This window comes from Prunus dulcis, chromosome 6 (assembly GCF_902201215.1).
Source record: "Prunus dulcis chromosome 6, ALMONDv2, whole genome shotgun sequence".
NCBI lineage: Eukaryota > Viridiplantae > Streptophyta > Magnoliopsida > Rosales > Rosaceae > Prunus > Prunus dulcis.
The window spans coordinates 4,900,459-4,922,135 of NC_047655.1; the positions used below are offsets into that span (position 1 = coordinate 4,900,459).

Consider the following 21,677-nt stretch of genomic DNA (forward strand, 5'->3'; position numbering starts at 1 on the left):
ATGTGGCAACCGAAAATTAAATTTGAAAATTAAATTCGAAAATGTTATCTAAATTTTAAGGTGAGAATTTTATAATAAATATTAACACATGGCAACTGAAAATATTATCTGAAAAATTTATAAAAATTGATGGTTTAAATATAAAAAATAGAAAATAAAGTAAAATGAATAGTGTTTGCCCTTGCCCTTTGGGGTGGAACCAAAAAAGGTAAGGCTGCCACTATTCACGTGAATAGTATTAAATATTGCATTGTCTTTGCCTTGCCCTTGCCTTTTGTGGTGGAGGTGCTCTTAGATCGAAGTTGGATTTCCTTTAATTTAATTAACATATTTGAAAGTAAATAATTAACCATTGACATGAGTCAAGTTTTTTAAAAGGTAGTGATGGTACATTTTAGGTTAAAGTGGTGAGTAAAAATGTTTTTCCAATCAATTACATTCCGCTAGTGTTCCACTTGACGGCATGACATGACATACAAGTTTTTCTCCAAAAATTGATGTCTTGGGGCCACAAAGAAGAAAATAAATAAATTATTGGGAAGAAAATCATGTCTAGATAATGGGAGAAAAATATGTTTACTAGAAGCATACAAGCACCAAACGCAGCAAGAAACATGGGAACAACTAATTTCACGATTAACACACTCTTAAGCAATTGGGATACTCCCCAAGAATAAGTGGGGAAACAAAATTTGACTACCTATATAATAGGATTTCAACAACTTATTCTAAAAATGTAAAGACAACAATAATTCTTAACATTTTTTTTTTTTGGTCAAGCAATAATTCTTAACATAGAAAGCACTTTGAACACAGTAGCAATAGTGTCTCCCACTAGAAATTGGGGAAGTGACATTGATTTGTGCTCAACTTTAATTGCAATCATTATCCTTGGAAGAGGAAACCATTGACGGTCATACCCCCGTCAATGCAAATAGTCTGCCCAGTTATGTAAGAAGCCGCTGGGAGGCATAGAAATGACACCAGGGCTGCTACCTCTTCCGGCTCTCCCGGCCGTCCTAACGGGGTTCGAGAGTTGACAGCATTCGAAAATTGTTCATTATTCAGAAACTGCATGTAAAAGTAGAGTGAATGATAAGTTTTATGTAACTATACCCATATACATGTACGTCATTAAAAAAAAAAAAACCTAAAGTCTAGAGTAGACTCAAATTTGAATAAATAATATACCGATACACTTGAGAACTCGAAAACAAAGAATCTTACATCTGCAGAAAGGGATGTTTTGATGAACCAAGGTGCAACGCTGTTGACCCTTATGTTATCTTTGCCCCACTCACAAGCAAAGGATCTTGCCAATTGGTTTACTGCACCTGAAACATAATTACCAAAAGAACAGTCTCAACCTTCGCTTCATATACACAATTAACATGAAAAATTTGAATGGAAAGTTCAAAAAGATAATTTGAAAATAATAATAATAGCAATAAGGTAAGGAGGTCAAATTTATACATAATAATAATAATAATAAGGTAAGGGATTCAAATTGATACCTTTGGTGGCAGCATATATGCTTCCAATCCCTGCAACTGAGACCGATCCAGCAACAGAAGAGATAAAAACAATGTTACCAGCTCCTGCAGCTTTCAAAAGAGGATGTGCGAGTTGGGACAAATGGTAAGAGGATTCAAGATTGGTACTCGTAACAAATGCGAAATCTTCTGCTGTGCAATCGAGTGTTGCTTTTGCTTCTGTAGTTCCCACATTGTTTATCTACAGCCACATATTTTTGGAAGAGGGTGTTCATTTTAGAACAACTCTAGAATATCATGATTTTCCATTTTAGGTGTAGTTTCTAATAAGAATATATTTAAGAAAATTTAAAAAGCTTGTTATAATAATATATTCCCTTGGTACTCCCATTTTTTCTTAGAGTAATCTTATGCTCATCACATTTTTATCTCACATTTATATATCACATGATGTGGCATGTCCATATCATATACTACGTCAATTAAATCAATAAAGTATATATTTTAATAAAGATTAAAAAAAAAGGTGTTAGTTGAGGTTCTACCCCAAAAATCAACATGTGGTTGTTGGGTTTTCACATCTAGGCGCCCTGCTTTGATACAACGAAGGAAATTGAGGTTACACCCAAAAACCAATTGGCAATGAAGGAGAGTAACTTAACTCTTTATAAACCCAAGCTAGATCTCTAAACTTTTCAATGTAAGAAAAACACTCTCAACATGCCCTACACGTGTGTCAAACTTTCAAGCACTTGACCATAAATGCTTCTTAAAAAAGCAGTTCCAAACGAGTATATATATAAACTAAATTACATTTTTGGTTTAAATAGATACACTCAATGGTCTCCCACAAATATTAGTAGTACACAACCAATTAAGTACTTTTGAACATCAGAAACATGCTATATATATAGTCTATAAATTGTTTGTTGGCTCAACAAATACAACTTATATATAAATGGAGTACTTACAAGGATATTAAGTTTTCCGTTAAACTGTGATGAGACTTCGTTTATGAGCTCATGTCGTTGGGCTCTTGATGACAGATCACAAACGGAACCAGTGACTTGATGAAAACCCTTGGTCTTCCATTGATTCAAGCAGTCATTGAGCTGGTTTTGGTTTCGAGCACAAGTATGTACAGATGCCCCTAGCCCCGACAATTCCTCCACAATAGCATACCTAATTAGAACAACATATGGAACTAGTAATAAATTGCCAAACATCAGTGAATATACAAAACTATATCATATATATCAATACATTTTATAATATATAAAAAGTTGAGCAAGAGAAAAGTTAGTGTTCTCTGAGATTGTCGAAATACATTAGATGCTTATGTTTAAAGAAAAGTTGAACTTTAATGTCTTAATACATAAGAAATTAGTGTTCGTTTAGTAGACTGTTCAACAACATTAGATGCTTATGCTTAACGTAAACCCGAGCCTTAACCTCTTAGTAATGCATGCATGTTACAAAATTATCTTTTTGATCAGAAAACACTCATGGATTAGATTGCAAACATAAGTCAGCTAAGAAATTGAAAGAGATGGCTAACCCCATTCCTTTGGTTCCACCAGTGACAAGAGCAGTCATTCCTTGAAGAGACCATCTACGACTGATATCTGCCTTAGCCATCTCTCTCTCTCACTCTTTAACTCACTCCCATCCATCCATCCATCAGCTTCTTATATAAGAAACAAAATCTGCATTCAATATTTTATTTTGATCTGCGTGACAATATTGATTGCTTTGATGTGCACATGTATTGACAGAAATAAGATAAAATAAAATAATATTCGTATTAAAGAAAACCAAAATGTAAATAGCATGGACATTTAATTAAAATAATTAGTTTGAATATACAATTTAGAATGATTACAGCGCAACACTAATATTCTGACATCTAGGGCACCGGCTAGTATTTTAAATTATAATAATGCAATAGATTATTTAGATTAAAGGACACAAGAAAAGAGAAGACGGTTCCGCTCCACCGCATGCAATGCATCAGTGTCAGGTCAGGCGTTAAAAATAAAAAGACCATTGGGACCATAAACACATTTCAAAAGTATTAATTTAGAGATGGAGATATATTTTTGGTAATCTGTACAAAATCAATGTGATTTGTGAGGTGTACAAAATCCACGTGATTCATGCCTTTTCTTTTGAGAAATTTTATGATTATATTCATAATTCAGCTAAAAAAGTCACTAATCACAAATTGTCAATATAAATTAGTCACAAAAAGGTCATTACAACAACGAAACGGTCTAATATCAAAATTAAGACAATCTGATGTGTCTCCACTAACGATCAGACATGATCGAAGAAACTTTGGTATAGGCATCACAACTAAGATTGCAAACTTAGAATAATAAAAAAGAGATAAAGCTTGAAAAAACCATGTCATAATAAGACAAATAAAACTCTTACAAATGAGAGATGAAAAGCTCTCACAAAGGAGAGATGAAAAACTCTCACAAAAGGAGAGGTGAAAACTACACAGAAAACCCAAAGAGTCTCTGCAACTTATTCCAAACATAAAGAAATTGCAAAAAAGATGGTGGTGGAGATCCGACGCCGAAATGCAGATGAAGATCCAACGCTAAGCTGTAGCCGCTTATAATGGTTGGATGAAAATTATAACAAAACTAAGACAAATAGGGAAAACCTTTTGTCTCTAAATATGGGGAAAGAGGTGAAAAGAGGAAGAGAAGAGGGGAGATGGGGGAAGAACAATGGCTTCCTTCCCCCTCAAAATGAAAAAGGCTCTAAGAATGTTTTTTTTAGAGAAAAAGAGGCTAGCCACGTGATTCATGCCTAAACAGGTGCTTTTCGCATGACTATAGTTTGGTACCTTCTTGAGCATGATTAATTTAAAAATAATAATACTTTGTGTTAGTTCCCACATTGTTTGGCTACATCCACACATTATTGTTGGCAAGGATTAAGCCTAAAGTTGAAGACATATATGGTAGAATTGAAGCACAATATATTGATCGACATAACATTAACTTTAATAAATAAAAATATAATAGTTTTTTCTGTGTGACTATCATACTATTACGTGTTTTAATCGATAAAAGGATTACTTACAAATTACAATGATGTTAAGTATTCCATTAAATAGTGATAAGACCTTATACATAAGCTTTTTTCTTTAGTATTTTTTTAAAAACACCAAATCACAGATTGAGTTGAATCAGTGACTTGGAAACCTGTTCTTCTCCCATTGGCTCAAGTAGTCATTAAGTTAATGTGTTCCTTTAAAAAAAATAAAATAAAAATAAAATTGAGGTTGAGGACAACGATGAACACTCTCAGTTGATAGTTCTTGCTTCGATTATAAAAGTAGGGACAGTGGGAAAACCAAGTGAAGTAGCCACATATGGCACATACGTGGTGAGAAATAGAATTATGCTACTTTGATTTCACTTGATTTGGCCATCCCAGAGTCCCAGGCCTCCACGTGCTGAGGGCATATGAGTGTCTGAATTATTTGCCAAGAGATCCAATATATCACAGCAAACTAGATCCCATTTTCCAACCCCAAAAAAAAAAAAATAAAAAAAAATAAAAAACCCATTTTGTCTTAAATTTGATTTAGTGAGCATTTAATTTCATTAATTATGTCATAAAAAAAACTTAATACAAAAGTACCACATATAGCTCTTTATTTAGTAGTGTGTTTTTTTTTTAAATAATCGATATTGAGATAGGAAAATTCGAACACATAATCTTAAAATAATTTTAAAAGTTCAATTTTTTTGGCCATTGATGATAAATAGAAAAATCAATCGCATGCGTGATGTGTACAATCCCTAACAATGAATAAAATTAAGAAGAATAAAAAAAAGAAGATAATAATTCGTAATAAGTAGGAATATGCTTCAAGGTGTACATCATTACAAAAGGTACATCCAATAATTATATAACATGGATAGCCCATCTTACTTAGTGTGACAGCATTATTTAGTTTAATATTCCACAGTTGTCATCATGTGCATGATAATATGATATATTAATTTAAATAAAATGGCATTAGTTATCAACGACCACAATATCTAGGGTAATCTTCTTTGTAAACAACCCATATCTTCTGATTCACATATTTATTTTATAAATTCGAGAATATTATATATATATATATATATATATATATATATATATACTTGAGATTGGGTAGGACAATTTCGACAATCTTCTAAAGAATTGAACATGCTTAAAAAAAAAATGCGATAACATATTTTATTTTTGAAAACATAAAAAATAACTTTTTAGATATTTAATATTAGATATTATTTGCCTCTTTTTCGATAAAGAAATATTTATTATTTTTACGAATCATAGTTTGACACATATGTAAAATAATTTATTAAAAATACAAAAGAAAAACTTATGCACACATATCACACTATTCCCAACGAATTATGCTCCTACATGCACGTAAGTAAAAATCTATAGATTTTTTTCTTTGATGAGTTTGTCTCATTACTGATTTTTGTGGCAAATTGTCAACAGGTAGATACCGTAAGGAAGGATTAATTAGCCAAACGTCAGGAGACAGAATTTTTTTTATAAGCATAAGCATAAACATTAACTTTAATAAATAAAATCATAGCATTAACTATAATAAAATTAGTCACTAAAGTTCGGCTTTTGATAAACCCTTCTCGTTCGGCTTTTGATATCAAAGGCCGCATCAGTAACTTAGAAACCTTTCTTCTTCCATTGGCTCAAGAAGTCACTAAAGTTCAACAACTTCATTTCCAAGACAATTATGCATCGTTGTACCTAGCCCTCCCAATTCTTCTACCACAGCAAACCTAAGTACGTATATTCAGTGATGGATCCATAAATCTTACTTCATAGGATCATAGTGTAAAAGTTTTAATTTTTTTTAAAAAAGATTTAAATAACATTGAAAATGAAACAATAATAGGTTCATTCATAATTCATGTCAAAAGCAACATTACAAGCTACAATTGTCCACGACAAGGTTTCAAATTTGAAAACATAACATTTTCAATACAAGCAAAAATATCCTTTTCAACGTAAACAAGCAAGCTATCGAACTCAAAACATCAATGGCCTCCATATAAAACCACAAACAAGAGCATATTATGAGATGGATGAGAGGAGCTTCCAAACTCAAAAGACAAGGAAACCAGAGAGGCCTCTAGCTTCTCCTACTACTAGCAAGCACACAAATCACATAAATATTTTTTTCATGGTCCTTGGAAGAGGAGGCCATTGACAGTGAACCCTCCATCGACGCAGATAGTTTGGCCAGTTATGTAAGACGCTGCAGGGAAGCATAGAAATGCCACCAAGGCAGACACCTCTTTTGGCTCTCCAGTCCGTCCTAAAGGGCATCGAGAGTTGACAGCCTCCAAAAATTTTTGGTTACTCAGAAGCTGCAAGTAATGAAGAGACCATAGAGAAGATGAATGCACATGTTACGTGTGGGGAAAGTTCGAGTTTTTAAATGTGCAGTTACTGATTAACAGTTTAACAACATAACATAACATGTTAGAAAATTTTAAAAACACGATCATATGGAAATTTTTGAAAGGATCTTACAGGCTCAGTGAGGGGAGTTCTGATGAACCAAGGTGCAACACTGTTGGTCCTTATGTTGTCTTTTGCCCACTCACATGCCAAGTTTTTGGCCAATTGGTTCATTGCTCCTGAAATAGAGTGCAGAGAAGAGTCACAATCTTCAACTCGCAGAACACAATATAATTCTATTTTAATTTTAAAATGCAAAAACTATGTGCAAAGGAAAAGACCTTTTGTGGCAGCATATATACTAGCCGTCCCAAGTGATACAACGCCAGCAACAGAAGACATAAAAATAATGTTCCCAGCTCCTGAAGCTTTCAAAAGAGGATGTGCAAGTTGGGAAAAATGGTAAGCAGATTCAAGATTGGTACTCATAATAAATGAGTAATCTTCAGTTGTGTTCTCGATCGCTGGTTTTATGTCGGCAGTTCCCACGTTGTTTACCTACAGCCAAAGTCCAAGAGTAGTTTAAAACATAAAATGAAGGTTTTCTATTCATAATTGGGAAACAAAAACCACCCTTATTTAATCGGGCCGGACTTGTATTGCGTTAGGGCCGACTCGGTCCATTTAACACCTATACTTCCAACATTAGAAAGAGAAATAATACTAAATAATGAGTTACCTAGTACAGTTACATATATATAATTACTTCATATCCCTGGAAATTTTTTACCGCCAATATATTTTAACCATGCCATAAATTATACAAAAATTTAAGGCTCAATCAGTTTAACGGATAAGCGGAGCACACTTACAAGATGTTAAGTTTGCCGTGAAATAGTGATGAGACCTTGTTTATAAGCTCCTCTCGTTGAGCTTTTGAGACCACATCACATACCGAACCAGTGACTTGATCAAAACCCTTCATTTTCCATTGGCTCAAGCAGTCGTTAAGCTGAACTTCATTACGAGAACAAGTATGTATAGTTGCACCTAGCCCCGCCAATTCCTCCACAATAGCGTACCTAAAAACAACACATATATGTAGTACTACTTACACTAAACTAATTACTATAAGCATTCGTTTCGCAATACAAGTTTGGCAAGAAAATAATACCCTACTACACTCTTATACGTGTGTGTGTATATATATAAGTATATGGATGATATTACAAGTTTTTGTTTTTTGATGAGGAAGCACTTATCCCAAAAAATAGAAAAAAAACACTTTCAGATTGCAAGCATAAAGGAAGAAAGCACTAACCCAATTCCTTTGGTTCCACCGGTGACAAGAGCAGTCATTCCGTGAAGAGACCATCTACTATCTTTGCCATTGCTATTTGCCTGCGCCATCTATTGAGGCTGCTACTGATATTTCAAATTGGTTTTATATATATTTATTCAGAAATTTGAAGAGAATATTGAAGATATATATTAAGTAGAAACTAGAGGAGAGTTGTTAGTCTTGCACTGCTTTACACTTTTTTATAGGTCTAAAGAAGCACAATGCTTCTCTTGTACACATAATACCTATCAACCATGCGCTAAGGTATTTGTAGAAAGTTTTGTCGTAGTTGGAATTTGATCAAGCCTAGCAGTCATCGAATACAAAACAAAAGGAATAATTTTTTTAAAAAAACTTTTTTTATTAAGAGGGACGATAATATACTAAGTTCACACACATTACACAAATGATAGGATTCGAACCCAAAATCTTACCTAAGGGAGCAATTACTCCAAATCACCATACTAATAGGTCCTTTGCAAAATAAAAGCAATAATAAAGGAGAAGAAAGCTGAACAAAAACAGAGGAAGTACTTGTGTACTAGATCTTTGAGCAACAGGAGATAAAAACAATGTTACCAGCTCCTGAAGGTTAATGTTATCTTGGTTTCTCTCTCCTTACCAAAAAGACACAAAAAATTAAACCTTTTATAACTTGCTTGATGCGACCATATCAAACCCATTTAAGGGATCCAACCATATCCAACAAAAATATCATCGATTTTAACTAATTAATAACAAATGGGCCAGGGAATTATACGAATTATCTAGTTGAGAGAATAATAGAGCATTAAATAATAGGCCGGCTCAAAGGTGCATGCTGATTTTGGTTCCAACTAATATATATATATATATATATATAGCTAAATTACTTTTTAATTTTTTATAGTACAAGCGATAGTCTAAAAACTACAAAAGATTTGCAGATATACTCCATTCAGGTTCCAACTAATATATTGCTAAACTACTTTTCTGTGTTTTAGTACAAGCGATAGTCTAAAATTACAGGGTAAAAAAAGATCAAAAGATTTGTAAATACACTCAATGATCTCCCACAAGTATTATTACACAGCCAATTGAGCACTTTTGAACATTGTATATTATATATTTGTAGTCTATAAATTGTATACTGGCTCAACAATGCAACATATATGATATGAACTTACAAGGATGTTAAGTTTTCCTTTAAACTGTGATGAAACTTCGTTTATTAGCTCCTGTCGTTGGGCTCTTGACGACCGATCACAGATTGAACCAGTGACTTGATGAAAACCCAATCTTCCATTGAATATTCAAGCAGTCTTTGAGCTGGTTTTGGTTCCGAGCACAAGTATGTACAGATGCACCTAGTCCCGACAATTCCTCCACAATAGCATACTTTATCACTGTTAAGCTATATCAGCTTATCAAACATATACTGTAATCTTGTCTATTGAATCAAGTGCAGAGAGAGAGAGAGAATAGAGAGAGTAGCTAGAGAGAGAAGCTAGAAAGAAGAACAATCTGATATATTTTCTTAATCAATTAGTAATTAAATGAGAAAGTCTTCTATATAGCTACATATAACAAACAAACTAACTACTACAGTAAGATTATGACAAGTGTCACAATCTAAATCACTATACTCTAACATCCCCCCTCAAGCATGAGATTGTAGCAATGAGTTCTGAAAAGAGGACCACTCAACCCCTTTGTAAGAATATCAGCAAACTGCTCTTGGGAAGACACAAACTGCACAGAGAGTTGTTTCAATGATACTCTTTCGCGAACAAAATGCACGTCGATTTCTATGTGTTTGGTCTTTTGATGCTGAACAGGATTAAAAGATAAGGCAATGGCTGAGAGATTGTCACAAAAGAGGACAGGCACACGAGGTAGTGGAATGTGCAGAAATGCTAATAATTGTTTGATCCAATCCAATTCAGCTGAGGTAAATGATAAAGCTCGATATTCAGCTTCGGTTGATGATCTGGAAACAGTTTGTTGCTTCTTAGAGGACCACGAAATTGGATTGTTACCCAAAAACACCACCAAACCAGTAGTAGATCTTCTGTCATTAGGGTCCCCTGCCCAATCAGCATCACTAAAAGCCTTTAACTGCAAATCTCCTATAGTATATGAGATACCAAATTGCATTGTGCCCTTTAGATATCGTAATATACGTTTAACTGCAGTAAAATGGGATACCATTGGATTCTGCATAAACTGACAGACTTGGTGCACAGAAAAGGCAATATCTGGCCTTGTGAAAGTTAAGTATTGTAGAGCCCCTACAATACTTCTATACAACTTAGGATTGGAATAAGGATCCCCATCCTCTTTGAGTAACCGGTTGTAAGGAAGACATGGCGTATCACAGGGTTTAGCATCAAACATTTCAAATTTAACCAATAGATCTGCCACATATTTGGTTTGTGACAAAAACAAACCAGTGGCAGTTTTAGTGATTTGAATCCCTAAGAAATAGTGGAGCAACCCTAAATCCTTGATATCAAACTCAGTAGTAAGAGCACTAATAACTTGTGTAATTGCACCAGAAGCACTGCCAGTTATAATGATGTCATCCACATAGAGGAGCAGAACCACAATCTCATGACCAACATGCTTAACAAACAATGAGGAGTCAGAGTATGTGTTTTCAAAACCCAAAGAAGGAAGAAACTGAGTAAACCGGTCATTCCAGGCCCTAGGAGCTTGTTTTAGCCCATATAGGGATTGAAGTAGTTTACACACAAGATAAGGATGAGATGGATCTTCAAAACCAGGAGGTTGAGACATGTAGACCTCCTCTTGTAGGATGCCATGCAAAAATGCATTTTTGACATCTAATTGTCGAAGAGGCCAATTGAAATGGGCAGCAAGAGCAAGAACTAACCTCACTGTGGTAGGCTTCACCACAGGGCTAAAAGTCTCCCCATAATCCAATCCAGGTTCTTGACTGAAACCCTTAGCAACTAACCGTGCTTTGTGTCTGGCAATAGACCCATCTGAGTGTCTCTTAATCTTGAAAATCCATTTACATCCAACGAGGTTCTTATTTGCTGGCAATGGAACTAGACTCCAAGTGCCTTGAGTATGTAAAGCATTAACTTCTTCTTGCATGGCTTGTAACCACACAGGGACTTTGATTGCAGACTTGTAACTAACTGGTTCAACCAAGGACATATCAGTTCCCCCAGAGTCCTGAACACTTGCTAAGAGAGCCTTCTTTCTAATAATCCCACTCTTGCTTCTAGTTTGCATGGGATGCAGATTGAGTGGAGGAATGGACAACACTACTTGTAAAGTATCAGGTGTAAAATCATGTGTTTCGGATCCAGAACTAGATCTGATGTCAGGGCCACAGGGATCTGAGGAGAGGCTGGAATTGGAGCAGCAATGGACTGAGAACTTGGATAAACTTCAGGAAAATCGGAGGCAGAATGTGTTAAGGATATTGAGGCAGGTGTATGTGATGGTGCAGGTGTAGGGACACTAGAAGTTGGAGGAGTAGAATCTGGAAAGGATGTGACAACTACATTCTCGGTAGTAATAATAGGCACAGGACAATTGGAACTTGGACATGATTGTGTTGATGTGAATGTGTTTGAATGTGTAGGCAATAAGTCTGTGTAAGGAAAATGGTGTTCATCAAAGATAACATGCCTAGAGACAAACACTCTCTTTGTAGGCACATGATAGCACAAATAGCCTTTATATTTGGTGGCATACCCAATAAACACACACTTTGTAGTTTTGGCCTGCAATTTGGTGCTATTATATGGTTTGAGTAGAGGAAAAAGGCACATCCAAAAATTCTAAGGTGAGTAAGGGTTGGATATGTCCCAAATAACATCTCAAAAGGAGATTTGTTATAAAGAACAGCAGTAGGCATACGATTGATTAGATATGTGGCTGTTTGACAAGCATAGGACCAAAACTGAGATGGCAATTTGGCTGTTTGTAATAAGGTGATAGTGGTTTCAATGATATGCCTATGTTTCCTCTCAGCAACCCCATTTTGTTCAGGAGTATATGGACAAGAGAGGTGATGTGAAATGCCTTTTTCAAGAAGAAATTTTTTCAATTTGTTGCTGGTATACTCTCCCCCCTCATCAGTTTGAAGAATTTTAATTGGAGCAGAAAATTGAGTAACAACAAAGGAATAAAAGGCAACAAAGGTAGAGAACAAATCAGACTTGTTTATTAATGGAAAGATCCAGCAATATCTGGTACATTCATCGACAAAGATGGTGTAGTATCGATAACCATCAACTGATATACAGGGTGCAGGACCCCACAAATCAGTATGAATAGTTTCAAAGGGAGTTACAGACTTATTGAGATGTTGTGGAAAAGGTAGTTTGCTAAATTTCCCTTCTAGACATGTATGACACATCATAGGGGATGAGGTTTTGGGGACATGGACATTAGCTTTATTCAACATCAGAGAAACAACAGTATTGGTAGGATGACCTAACCTATGGTGCCACAGATTAGACTGAACAAGTTGGCCAAGAAATGCCTTAGCTTGAGAAGGCGTCTGTGAGTTTGAAGTGGACAAGGAGTGGATAGGATATAGTCCATTACTGCACAAGCCTCTGTAAAGGATCCTCCCTGTGGCTTTGTCCTGAATCCAAAAACAAAAGGCATCAAATATAAGCCAACAATTATTGTCAAGACAAAGTCGATGTACTGACAACAGGTTCTGAGTTAATTGAGGAACATAGAGCACAGAGTTCAATTTTATTGGGGAAACTGATGTATGAATAGTAGAATGACCAACATGAGACACATTTCAAACCTTCACCATTTGCAGTATGAATTGTTTCATTTGTGGGATACGGTGAGGCCAGTGACAGATTAGTCAAATCAGCCGTCATATGATTGGTGGCACCGGAATCAGTGAGCCACACCGGAGAGGAACCTGAAGAACAGGATGACTGAGAAGCAGAATTGAGCACTGTGTGCATGGCTTGCAGAGAAGGTTGCGGAGCCTGAAACTGTGAAGGTGTGAATGAGGAATGCTGAGGAGGAGCTTGATATGTAGTATACTGCAAATTCTGTGGTTGCACAGGATAGGATGACCGTGGAGAATATGAAGCAGTGGTATGCAGTCCAATATAGTTTGGACCCTTATCATTATAGAAGCAATACCAGGTGGGATGATTACTTCTACCACAGATGTGACAATTGGGTTTCTCATGAGAAGCCCCACAAAATGGTGCAGTGTGTCCCTCAGAGTTGCATAATTGACAGATTTGAATCATGGGTGCAGAAGGACTTCCAAATTGTTGACCAGGTGATTAACCAAGAACTCCAGGATTAGAGTTGGGAAGCACATGTGCCATAGGGGAAAACACTGGTCTAGAATTATAAAATCTAGATCCCTGAGTGAATCTGCCTTTACCCTTGTTCTTGTTCCCATTATAAGGTGTAAAACCTCTAGTGGCCACCTGAGATTGACCATGAGTCAGTGAGAAACTTTGAGGCTGAAAAGGAGGCCCTTTTGTGTAAGTGGAACTTGTATTAGCAACCATAGCTGTCTTAAGAGGAGTATTAACTGAATGTTCAACAATGGTTTCCTCTGCAAGTAACTGTGAGTGAAAATATTCTAGGGAAATCACACTTTCACGCCCCCATATAACACATCTGAAGGTGTTATACTCAGCAGGTAGTCCATTCAAGGCAAGAATGACAATGTCTTCATCCGCAAAGTATACCCTAGTAGCAGAAAGAGAGTCCCTAGCTTCTTTAATGCGATGAAGATATTGACATATCGAATCAGAACCCTTTTTAATTGTTTGCAAATTAGATTTCATCTGAAAAATGCTAGTCCGAGATACAGTGGAAAATCGTTCCTTTAGCCTAATCCACAAATCCTTGGAGCTAGTGCTACCAATCGCAGAGGACATAGCAATAGGTGATAATGTTGTAGTGATCAATTGCATAATAGCTCTGTCATGCATTTTCCATACTATATATTCATCAGTTGGAGAAGAAGAAGTGATACCAGATTCATCAGAGGTCGAACCGTGTTGAGATGGACAAGGGATCGAACCATCAACATACCCCATGATTCCATTGCTTTCAAGCAAAAGTTGCATATGAAAGTTCCAATTGAGGTAGTTCGAATCATCCAGCCTGACATTAACAGACGTAGAAATGGAGGAAATAAGGGCCGTAATTGGAGATTGAAGCAATTGATTGCAAGATCAACCTGTGAGTGAGACAATACAACAAACACTTGCTGGGCAAGATTTGGAAAGGATAGATCAAGAAAGGAAGAAACACACGAAACCCTAGAAATTTTAGAAAGCAGAAAATGGAGAAGATGAAGTATTGAATCGGAGAAAGACAATGAGCCGAATTAGAGAATGTGGAGGCAACAGAGGATTGAAAACTTCAAGCGTAAGCAAGAATGGCCATTGATACCATGTTAAGCTATATCAGCTTATCAAACATACACTGTGATTTTGTATATTGAATCAAGAGCACAGAGAAAGAGAGAGACTAGAGAGAGTAGCTAGAGAGAGAAGCTAGAGAGAAGAACAATCTGATATATTTTCTTAATCAATCAGTAATTACATGAGAAAGTCTTCTATATAGCTACAGATAACAAACAAACTAACTACTACAGTAAGATTATGACAAGTGTCACAATCTAAAGCACTATACTCTAACAATCACAACAACACGTGTTATTTTTTTATGAGAAAACACTCATGGATATAAGCTAGCTAAGAGCATCTCCAACCGATGTGTCAAAAGTGCCACATAGACATTTAACGACTAGTAATAACATCTCACATAGCCATATTTAATTTCATTATTCTATTTATTTTTTTAATTTCATTGTTTAATTAAATTATTAGAATAATATTGATTGTTGTTCCTCTAACAAGTTTCACTCGAGAGAACGAGTTAGATCAAAGGCAAACATTCCCACAAAAAAAGAAGAAGAAAATATTGAACTCTAATATTGATTTACTGGGAAATTTCTCTCTCTTCAATATCCGCTTTTGATATGTTGAAATCAGCTAATTAATATCAATAAAGTATAAACTAATGCAACTAGGAGGGTACTTTAAAAAAAAAAAAAAAGGTATAGCTGCACGGCGATTCCTTTCAAGTATAATATATTTAAATAGTATAGCCTGGCGGCTATACTATGGTATTTCCTTTTTTAAAAAAAAAATAAAAAAAAATATAAGCTCGGCTTTACCACTGCAATTTTTTTTTTTAAAATAGGCTATACGTGTTTTGACATGTGGACGCCTAAGCACTAGGGGGGTCCTTTTTTTAAAACTATAAATAGGGTAGCCGCACGGCTATACTATCGAGTATTTTACAAAATAGTATAGCCGCGAGGCTATAGCTGTTTTGACGCGTAAGCACCTAAGCGCTAGGCGGGCTCTTTTTTTTCCCTATAAATAGTATAGCGGCGCTGCTAAACTCTGGTAATTTTTTTTTTAAGTAGTATAGCCGGGCGGCTATACCTGTTTTTCTCACGCGGCAATATTGGTAGTTCTTCTTAGCCATCTCTTTCCCACTACACTTTGACCTCTAGGGCCACTACTCCCAGTATGTTAAGTTATAAGTAGACAAGAACAGAAGATATTGAGATTGAAAGAACACAAGAAAAGATCGATCCAGCGTATGCATAGTTGCACGTAGTACTGTCAATTCCTGACATATCTTGACTGTGTGTGAGAAATCCCCCCTCTTTTTCCTAGCTTTGGCAAAAAAAATCAAAAAAAGAAAAACAACTTATACATTTCTGAGTGAGATGTTTTAGGAATATGAGCTGTGAAATTAATGTTTTAGTTTTAGGGCCACAAAGAAGAAAATAAATTATTGGGAAAAAAATAATTCATTTACATAGAAAGCACTTTTAATACAATGGAATTAGTGTCTCCTACTAGTAAACTACTACAGTTATCACTAGAATTTGGGAAAGAAACCTTATGGTTTGTGCTCAACTTTCCAATTATATTCATGCTCCTTGGAAGAGGAGGCCATTGACAGTCAAACCTCCGTCGATGCAAATAGTCTGCCCAGTTGTGTAAGAAGCTGCAGGGAGGCATAGAAATGACACCAAGGCTGCCACCTCTTCCGGCTCTCCCGGCCGTCCTAACGGGGTTCGGGAGTTAATAGCCTTCAAATATTTTTCGTCACTGAGATACTTCATGCATGTAAAGAAGAGAGATTGATAAGTTTTAATGTACTTACTAAATGTGGTAGTACACATATATTAGTCGTATTGTTAGAGAAAACTAAAATTCGGAGTAGACTCAAATTTGAATAAATGATGCGTCAATAAACGTGAAAACTAAAAAATTTAGGATCGTACAGGTTCAGCTGTGAGAGTTCTGATGAACCAAGGTGCAACACTGTTGATCCTTATGTTATCTTTTCCCCACTCACAAGCCAAAGATTTTGCCAATTGATTTATTGCTCCTGAAACATATAATTTAAATAAATAAATAAATAAAACAGTCACAGCTTACACTTTAAATTTTGAAAGGAGATTTTTCTTTTTTCTGTTTTAAAAGAAGGGGGGCAGTACCTTTAGTGGCAGCATATATACTTCCAACCTCCCCAATTGATACAACGCCAGCAACAGAAGACATAAAAACAATGTTACCAGCTCCTGAAGCTTTCAAAAGAGGATGTGCAAGTTGGGACAAATTGTAAGCTGATTCAAGATTGGTGCTCATAATAAATGAGTAATCTTCAGCTGTGCTCTCGATTGTTGGTTTTACTTCAGCAGTTCCCACATTATTTATCTACACCCAAATATATTTGCAAGAGGATGACCATTTTAGAACAACTCTTGGATATCATGATTTTCATATATTTTAGATGTATTTTTTAATAAAATAGTTTCAAGAAAGGAGAAAAAAAAACATCTGTTGAGTATGATGGAGGTATGATGGAAGAGGGACGAGACTAGCTCACCATCCATCATACTAATTTTCTTAATAACATTATCTTGGTTTCTCATTACCAAAAAGACGAAAATTAAAGCCTTTTGACTGGGAAGGGAATTCGAATTTGGGTGCAATGGAGTGGGTTCACTATCCTAACCAATTGGCCTATGTGCAATGGAGTACTTACAAGGATGTTAAGTTTCCCGTTGAACTGTGATGAGACTTCGTTTATTAGCTCATGCCGTTGGGTTCTTGACACCAGATCACATACTGAACCAGTGATTTGATGAAAACCCTTCATCTTCCATTGACTCAAGCAGTCATTGAGCTGGCCTTCATTTCGAGAACAAGTATGCACAATTGCACCTAGCCCTGCCAATTCCTCCACAATAGCATGCCTATATATATTATGCAATTATGATCCATACATAAAAAAAAAAAGTGGGAAAGAGAGAAATTAATGTTCACTTAGTAGACTGTCTGATGACGTTAGATGTCTCTGCATGTACTAGAGGTATATTCGATATGCATTACATGCATCATGCATGTTACAAGTTTTTCTTTTTGAGAAGAAAACACTAACGATCAAATTGAAAAAATAAGCTAGGAAATTGAAAGAGAAGGCTAACCCGAGCCCTTTCGTTCCTCCAGTGACAAGAGCAGTCATTCCGTGAAGAGGCCATTTTATATATATATATATATATATATATATATATATATATATATATATATATATATATATATATCTCTCTCTCTCTCTCTCTCTCTCTCTCTCTCCAATTCATCCACCCATCCATTCACTTCTTATATAAGAAACAAAGATGTCAATGTTAACTATGGTTATTATGTTAACTATGGTTAGCAAGTCAGTAAGTTTGTTACTAGTCTGGTACCTAGCACGTGTATTAGTTAGACAGTTAAGCTGTGTAGTTAGTTAGTTAAGCTCCTCTGTAATCTGTTTACATATAAGAGTGAGCTATGCTTTGTAAAAGTTAGTTAATAATCGAAAACTCAGAAATCCTTCAGTCTTCTCCATTTCTCTTTTTCTGTTTCTGATATCTTTGAAATACTCTTCTTCTTCCTTTTTGCTATCATGGTATCAGAGCCAGGTTCTCCCTTTTTAATAAATCTGAGGTGTTCTCCAAATTTCTCAAATTCTTTGCTTTGATTCAGACTCAATTTAGTGCTAAAATTCAGCATTTTCAGAGTGATGGTATTTTGCATCAGTTTACATGTCCATACACCCCACAGCAAAATGGTATGGCTGAGAGGAAAAACAGACATGTTGTGGAGACTGCTCTAACTCTTCTGACTGCTGCTAATATGCCTGGACAGTTCTGGTATCATTCTCTTGCACATGCTGTCTACTTAATAAATAGAATGCCAAGTCAGGCCTTAAAGCATCAGGCTCCTTATTTTCGATTGTATGGCAAGCAACCAGAGTTACATTCTTTGAGAATATTTGGCACTGCTATATATCCATATCTCAGACCTTATAATGTGCATAAGTTTCAACCTCGAACCACTCAATATGTATTTTTGGGTTATTCTTCAGGGTATAAAGGTGTTTTGTGTTATGATATTGTCACTGACAAGTTTGTCATCTCTAAACATGTGATTCATGATGAATCGGTTTAGCCTTTCAAGTCATTACTGCTCAGTTCACCAACTGCTGTTTCTGAACCTCAGGCAGCAGCACCACATATTCTTTTTTATTTGCCTTTGCAAGAAGTTACACCTCAGGTTACCACAGTCACACCATCTGCTCATTCAACATCATCTTCTCCTTCTATGCAACCATTAGGTGGTTCAGATTCAGTTCTTGTTCCAGAGGTGCATTATTCCCCTTTAGGTGATCATCATCTACCAGTTTCACCTCCTCATGAGCATTCATCTTTGGGTACTTCCTTGTCTGATTCTTTACCTCTTAATCCTATTAATATTCATCCCATGCATACTAGACTTAGGGATGGCATAGTACAGAAGAAACAATTTCCTGACTATGTGGGATATTATACATGTTTGAATGCTCATATTGAATTAGATGAACCTGCAAACTATAAGGTGGCCTCGTTTTCTCCACAATGGAAACAGGCCATGCAAGAAGAGATTGATGCCTTGCATATGCAAGGTACTTGGAGTTTAGTTCCTAATCCTGGAGATAAAAACATTGTTGGTAGTAAGTGGATTTACAAGATAAAGAGGAATTCTGATGGTTCTATAGCTAGGCATAAAGCTCGGTTGGTAGCTCAGGGATTTAGTCAAGAGCAAGGCTTGGATTTTAGTGAAACTTTCAGTCCTGTAGTACGCCACACCACTGTCAGGTTAATTCTAAGTCTAGCTGCAATGAATAAATGGCAGTTAAGACAACTTGATGTTGAGAACGCATTTTTACATGGCGATTTGGAGGAAGAGGTGTTTATGAAACAACCACAAGGGTTTGCAGATCCACGTTATCCTGATTTTGTATGTAAGCTTAAGAAATCATTGTATGGTTTGAAGCAAGCTCCAAGGGCTTGGAATGCCAAATTCACCAGATACTTACCAGCAATAGGTTTTCAACCTTCATAGTCTGATTCTAGTCTCTTTGTCAGACATTCAAACTCTGAGGTTGTGATTCTCTTACTCTATGTTGACGATATTATTCTCACAGGTTCTAATGAGAAGATGGTTCAGGTTGTGGTTGATGAGTTAAGCTCTGTATTTGAAATGAAGGACTTGGGTAAGCTTAAATTCTTTCTCGGCTTGCAAGTTTCCCATGGCTCCAATGGTGATATTTTTGTTAATCAGTTCAAATATGCTAAAGAGTTGCTTTACAAAGCTGGGATGAACTCTTGTCGAGCCTGCTCAACTCCATGTAAACCGCATATGCAGGTGTTAAGAGATTCTGGTGAAGTATTAACTGATCCAACATTGTTTAGGAGCATTGTAGGGGCTCTCCAATATTTGACTTTTACTAGACTAGATCTTGCTTATTCTGTCAACTCAGTGTGCCAATACATGAATCAAATGATTTTCATTGGTATTTGGTGAAAAGGATTCTCAGATATGTGCAAGGTACTCTAGCGTTTGGCCTGAGTTTTACAGCTGGTGATATGAATCTCTCTACATATAGTGATGCCGACTGGGCAGGGGACATCAACACTCGCAGGTCTACAACAGGTTTTGTGATATTTTTGGGCAGCAATCCTATATCTTGGCAATCAAAGAAACAAGGCTCTGTTTCCAGAAGTTCTACGGAGGCAGAGTACAGGGCTCTAGCCAATACTACTGCTGATTTGGCTTGGATTCGACAGGTTTTAAAAGACTTCAAGTTGTATCTGCCAGATCCTCCAATTGCATATTGTGATAATTTGTCTGCGTTGGCTCTTAGTTCAAATCCAGTATATCATTCCCGAATTAAACACTTGGACATTGATTTCCATTTTGTCAGGGAGCGAGCGCAGAAGAAGGATTTGCTGGTTCAATATGTTTCAACAGATGAACAACTTGCTGATGTTTTTACAAAGGGTTTACATGGTCCCATCTTCTCACAGCATTGTGCTCATCTTAGGTTAAGAGAGTTCCCTAAGTAGGGAAAATGTTAACTATGGTTATTATGTTAACTATGGTTATCAAGTCAGTAAGTTTGTTACTAGTCTGGTACCTAGCACGTGTATTAGTTAGACAGCTAAGTTGTGTAGTTAGTCAGTTAAGCTCCTCTGTAATCTGTTTACGTATAAGAGTGGGCTATGCTTTGTAAAAGTTAGTTAATAATCGAAAACTCAGAAATCCTTCAGTCTTCTCCATTTCTCTTTTTCTGTTTCTGATATCTCTGAAATACTCTTCTTCTTCCTTTTTGTTATCAGTCAATACTGACTGCTTTTCCGTGGCAAATTCCCAGTTTGCCTCTGCATGTAGACAGAAATAAGACATTTCAAAAGATAATTGGGACCATAATTAAAACATTTCAAAAGACAACGTGAAAGTTGTTATAAAGAAGTGAAGCCCACATAGATAAAACTAGAGGACATTAGTCAAAAGATGAAGATAAAGCTAGAGGGTATTAGTCAAAAAATGGGATAATGATGTTAGGGAGAAATCATTATGTCTCCCTTAAAAGCCATTTGCTTTGCCTATAAATAGGCATTATATTTGCTTGTAAAGATACACGAAAGAGAGAAGAGAATAGAGTGAGAGTCAGAGAGAAGAGAAAGAGTGGAGTCTATCTGAGGAGAAATTCTGTCAGTGTAAACACCACAAAGAGAAATATAATTCCACTCTCAATATTACAGTTAGGGATGGCAACGGGTCGGGTAGGGGGCGAGTATGACAATACCATCCCCATCCCTGCTCTCCATCCCCGCCCCCATCCCCGAACCCATCCCCGTTTATTAGGTTTCGGGGAATCCCCGTCCCCGTCCCCGTCGGGGGACTATCCCCCATACCCGCCCCGAATCCCCGATTTTTTTGCATAAAAAATATTTATCATACATT

The 21,677-nt window shown here is 36.2% G+C and overlaps 3 protein-coding genes and 1 pseudogene across 5 annotated transcripts in view; all 4 read right to left on the reverse strand.

Moving 5' to 3' along the window:
- Window positions 1-884: 884 nt before the first annotated feature.
- LOC117630674 (tropinone reductase homolog At1g07440-like) lies at window positions 885-3,166 on the reverse strand. Of its 2 annotated transcripts, XM_034363380.1 has the most exons (6): window positions 3,153-3,166; window positions 3,052-3,105; window positions 2,465-2,675; window positions 1,515-1,734; window positions 1,228-1,334; window positions 885-1,071 (listed from the first exon to the last, which is right to left on the reverse strand). In XM_034363380.1, the coding sequence occupies exons 1-6, from the start codon at window positions 3,164-3,166 to the stop codon at window positions 886-888; spliced, it is 792 nt and encodes a 263-aa protein (XP_034219271.1). In that variant the 3' UTR covers window position 885. The 2 variants fall into 2 exon arrangements, with proteins under 2 accessions (XP_034219271.1, XP_034219270.1); XM_034363379.1 differs by lacking the exon at window positions 3,153-3,166 and having other exon boundaries at window positions 3,052-3,131.
- A 3,499-nt stretch (window positions 3,167-6,665) lies between these two features.
- LOC117630019 lies at window positions 6,666-8,385 on the reverse strand (annotated as a pseudogene).
- A 5,189-nt stretch (window positions 8,386-13,574) lies between these two features.
- LOC117630149 lies at window positions 13,575-14,345 on the reverse strand. Its single transcript, XM_034362899.1, has one exon. It carries the CDS (start codon window positions 14,343-14,345, stop codon window positions 13,575-13,577), a length of 771 nt encoding a protein of 256 aa, XP_034218790.1.
- Window positions 14,346-16,264: 1,919 nt separating this feature from the next.
- Window positions 16,265-21,677, reverse strand: part of LOC117630020 (tropinone reductase homolog At2g29330-like) — a 59,043-nt gene continuing 53,630 nt past the window's right edge. Inside the window, exons 1-6 of one of the 2 annotated variants that reach the window (XM_034362722.1) lie at window positions 21,525-21,541; window positions 17,831-17,887; window positions 17,389-17,599; window positions 16,838-17,057; window positions 16,622-16,728; window positions 16,265-16,453 (exon numbers count right to left, since the gene is read on the reverse strand). In XM_034362722.1, coding sequence (XP_034218613.1) covers window positions 16,265-16,453; window positions 16,622-16,728; window positions 16,838-17,057; window positions 17,389-17,599; window positions 17,831-17,887; window positions 21,525-21,541 — 801 coding nt within the window. Of the gene's footprint in view, window positions 16,454-16,621; window positions 16,729-16,837; window positions 17,058-17,388; window positions 17,600-17,830; window positions 17,888-21,524; window positions 21,542-21,677 lie in introns of those variants that run through there. The other variant, XM_034362721.1, reaches the window with a different exon arrangement.